This window comes from Apium graveolens, chromosome 8 (assembly GCF_009905375.1).
Source record: "Apium graveolens cultivar Ventura chromosome 8, ASM990537v1, whole genome shotgun sequence".
Classification (NCBI taxonomy): Eukaryota; Viridiplantae; Streptophyta; class Magnoliopsida; order Apiales; family Apiaceae; genus Apium; species Apium graveolens.
This window is the reverse complement of record NC_133654.1, coordinates 252,934,609-252,937,646: the sequence shown is the minus strand read 5'-3', so window position 1 is coordinate 252,937,646 and position 3,038 is coordinate 252,934,609. Positions and strand designations below refer to the sequence as shown.

Sequence of the window (3,038 nt, the reverse complement as noted above, 5' to 3'; positions counted from 1 at the left end):
GCTGGAAGCCATTAAGCAGGAGGTCGAGAAGCTTTTAGAAGCTGGATTTATTGAGGAAGTGCAATTCCCTAAATGGTTGGCCAACCCCGTAATGGTTAAGAAGGCCAATGGAAAGTGGAGGATGTGTATTGACTTCACTGACTTGAATGATGCTTGTCCCAAGGACTGTTACCCCCTACCAAGGATTGATACCCTGATCGATGCCACTGCTGGACATGAGATGCTAAGCTTCATGGATGGCTTCAGTGGTTATAATTAGATTAGAATGCATAAGGATGACACTCCCAAAGTATCTTTCATAACTGACTTCGGTGTATTCTGTTATCTTGTTATGGCTTTTGGACTTAAGAATACAGGAGCTACTTACCAAAGACTGGTAAATAAAATATTTTCCCATCTAATTGGGAAGACAATGGAGGTCTATGTTGCCGATCATATTAGTCACCTCAGAGAGGCATTTGAAGTGCTGAGGCACCACAAGATGATGTTAAACCCAGCCAAGTATGCTTTTGGCGTTGGGTCTAGAATTTTTTTGGGTCATATGGTCTCTAAGAGGGGAATAGAGGCCAATCCCGAAAAGATTAAAGCCATCCTAGACATGGAGACACCACGCTCCATCAAGGACGTTCAGAAGCTGACGGGAAGAATCGCAGCTCTAGGGAGGTTCATCTCCAAGTCAGGAGAAAAATGCCTTCCCTTTTTCAAAACCCTTAAGAAGGTAAAGGACTTTGAATAGACAGCTGAGAGCCAAGAGGCCTTTGAATAGCTGAAGAAGTACATGACTGAAGCCCCGTTGTTGGCTAAACCAAGTCCGAAGGATACTCTTTATTTGTACCTCGTGATGTCTGAACAAGCCGTGAGTGCAGTCCTCATGAAGGAAGAGCAGAAGCTCTAGAAGCCTGTATACTATATAAGCAAAGTGCTCCATGGAGCAGAATTGAATTATTCCACCACGGAAAAGTTCGCGCTTGCTCTCATCACAGCCTCAAGGAAGCTGAGACCATACTTCCAGGCTCACAAGATCGAAGTCCTGACGGACCAACCTTTGAGGAACATTCTTCATAGCCCGAAGGCCAGTGGAAGGCTCATCAAGTGGGCGATTGAGTTAGGAGAATTTGATATCAAATACAAGCCTCGAACGGCCATCAAGGCTCAGGCCTTAGTAGACTTCATGGTCGAATGCACCATTAACGACCAAGAAGTCGGGGGGCAAGAGATAGTAACCCCAGAAGGAGGAGAGAAGGAGAATGAGGAAGAAACAACACTGAAATAATATTGGGTTCTCCATTTTGATGGAGCGTCCAAAACAAAATCTAGTGGCGCAGGCCTAGTATTGCAAAGCCCTGATGGGTTTATGATTGAGTATGCTTTGAAGTTGGATTTTCCAACTACGAACAACGAAGCAGAATATGAAGCATTAAAAGCTGGCTTAGGCTTGGCTAGATCCGTGAGGGCTAAAAACCTGAAGGTCTATGGGGACTCGAGACTTATGGTTGCTCAAGTTAATGGGGAGTTTGAGGCCAAAGATGATACTATGGGCAAGTACCTGAGAGTCATGAAGGGAATACTGACTCAGTTCGATGAATGGTTAGCAGAACATGTTCCAAGAGAGGGGAACACTACGGCGGATGCCTTGTCTCAGTTCGCCTCGTCTGAAATCGAGAACTATCCGAGAAGTATTTACTTCAAGGTCTTGAAGACCCCTACTATTCATGTCATAAATCTGATAGCACTGGTTGTTGTGGTAAGCTGTTGGATAGACCCGATCAAGACCCACTTAGAAACTGGGTGGCTCCCCGATGATGCCCAAGAGGCACGCAAGCTGTCGGTTAGAGTGTTAAGGTACTCTTTGATTGAAGGCCTTCTTTATAAAAGGTCCTTTGTTGTTCCATACTTGAAGTGCTTAAGACCTCTTGAAGCAGAGGAGGCACTTAAAGAAGCCCATGAAGGGATTTGTGGACAACACCTAGGGGGCAGGGCCCTCGCTCACAAGATAACTCGATTGGGGTTCTACTGGCCAACTATGCTAGCCGATGCAAAGGCTTATGTGAAGAGATACGACAGATGCCAGAGGCACACTCCGATAGTACGACAGCCCCCAGAGAGGCTTATGTCGATCAACACACCCATCCCTTTTGCAATGTGGGGAATGGACATACTTGGACCATTTCCTATAGCATCGGGACAAATAAAGTTCATTATGGTAGCCATAGACTACTTTACAAAGTGGATTGAGGCTAAGGCACTAGCCAAGATAACCACCAAGAAAATTACCCAATTCTTCTGGGAGAATGTGATATGTTGATATGGAATCCCACACATCCTTGTCACGGATAATGGGAAACAATTTGATAATGCAGAGTTCAGAGAGTACTGTGACGATAATAGCATAAAACTTCACTTCACCTTCGTTGCACATCCTCAGGCAAACGGGTAAGCGAAAGTTGCTAACAGAATCATCCTTGATGGACTTAAGAAGAGGGTTGAACGCTCGAGAAACACTTGGGTGGATGAGCTGCTGCCTATACTATGGGCATATCAAACCACCTGTAAAGTAACAACTGAAGCGACCCCATTCATGCTGGCTTATGGAGCCGAGGCAGTGGTGCCCCTTGAGATCACTCACGGATCCCCTAGGATCGAAGCTTACGAACCAGAGAATAAAGAAGAAGGCATGAGGCTCACTCTCGATCTCATTGATGAGGTCAGGGATGAAGCCAACGCCCGCAGTGCAGAGCATCAACGAAGAGCCTCCCTCTATTACAATAGACGGGTTAAAGAAAGGTTCTTTCAACAGGGAGATTTGGTTCTGAGGAAGATTAAGGCATCAGGAGTAGGGGAGAGAGGAAAGCTAGCCCCCAACTGGGAAGGGCCTTATAAGGTCAGGAGGACACTGGGATGAGGATCCTACAAGTTAGAGACCCTGAATGGTGATGAAGTGACTCACACTTGGCATGCTTCGAACCTGAAGGTTTATTATGTTTAGTAAATTCATTACATGTTCCTAGTACTTAGCATTAATTTTACAAATAAGGTCG

At 45.5% G+C, this 3,038-nt stretch overlaps 1 protein-coding gene across 1 annotated transcript; it reads left to right on the top strand.

Annotated features, from left to right (window-relative positions):
- The first annotated feature begins 1,489 nt into the window (after positions 1-1,489).
- LOC141680657 (uncharacterized) lies at positions 1,490-2,305 on the top strand. Its single transcript, XM_074486825.1, has one exon. It carries the CDS (start codon positions 1,490-1,492, stop codon positions 2,303-2,305), a length of 816 nt encoding a protein of 271 aa, XP_074342926.1.
- Positions 2,306-3,038: the final 733 nt, after the last annotated feature.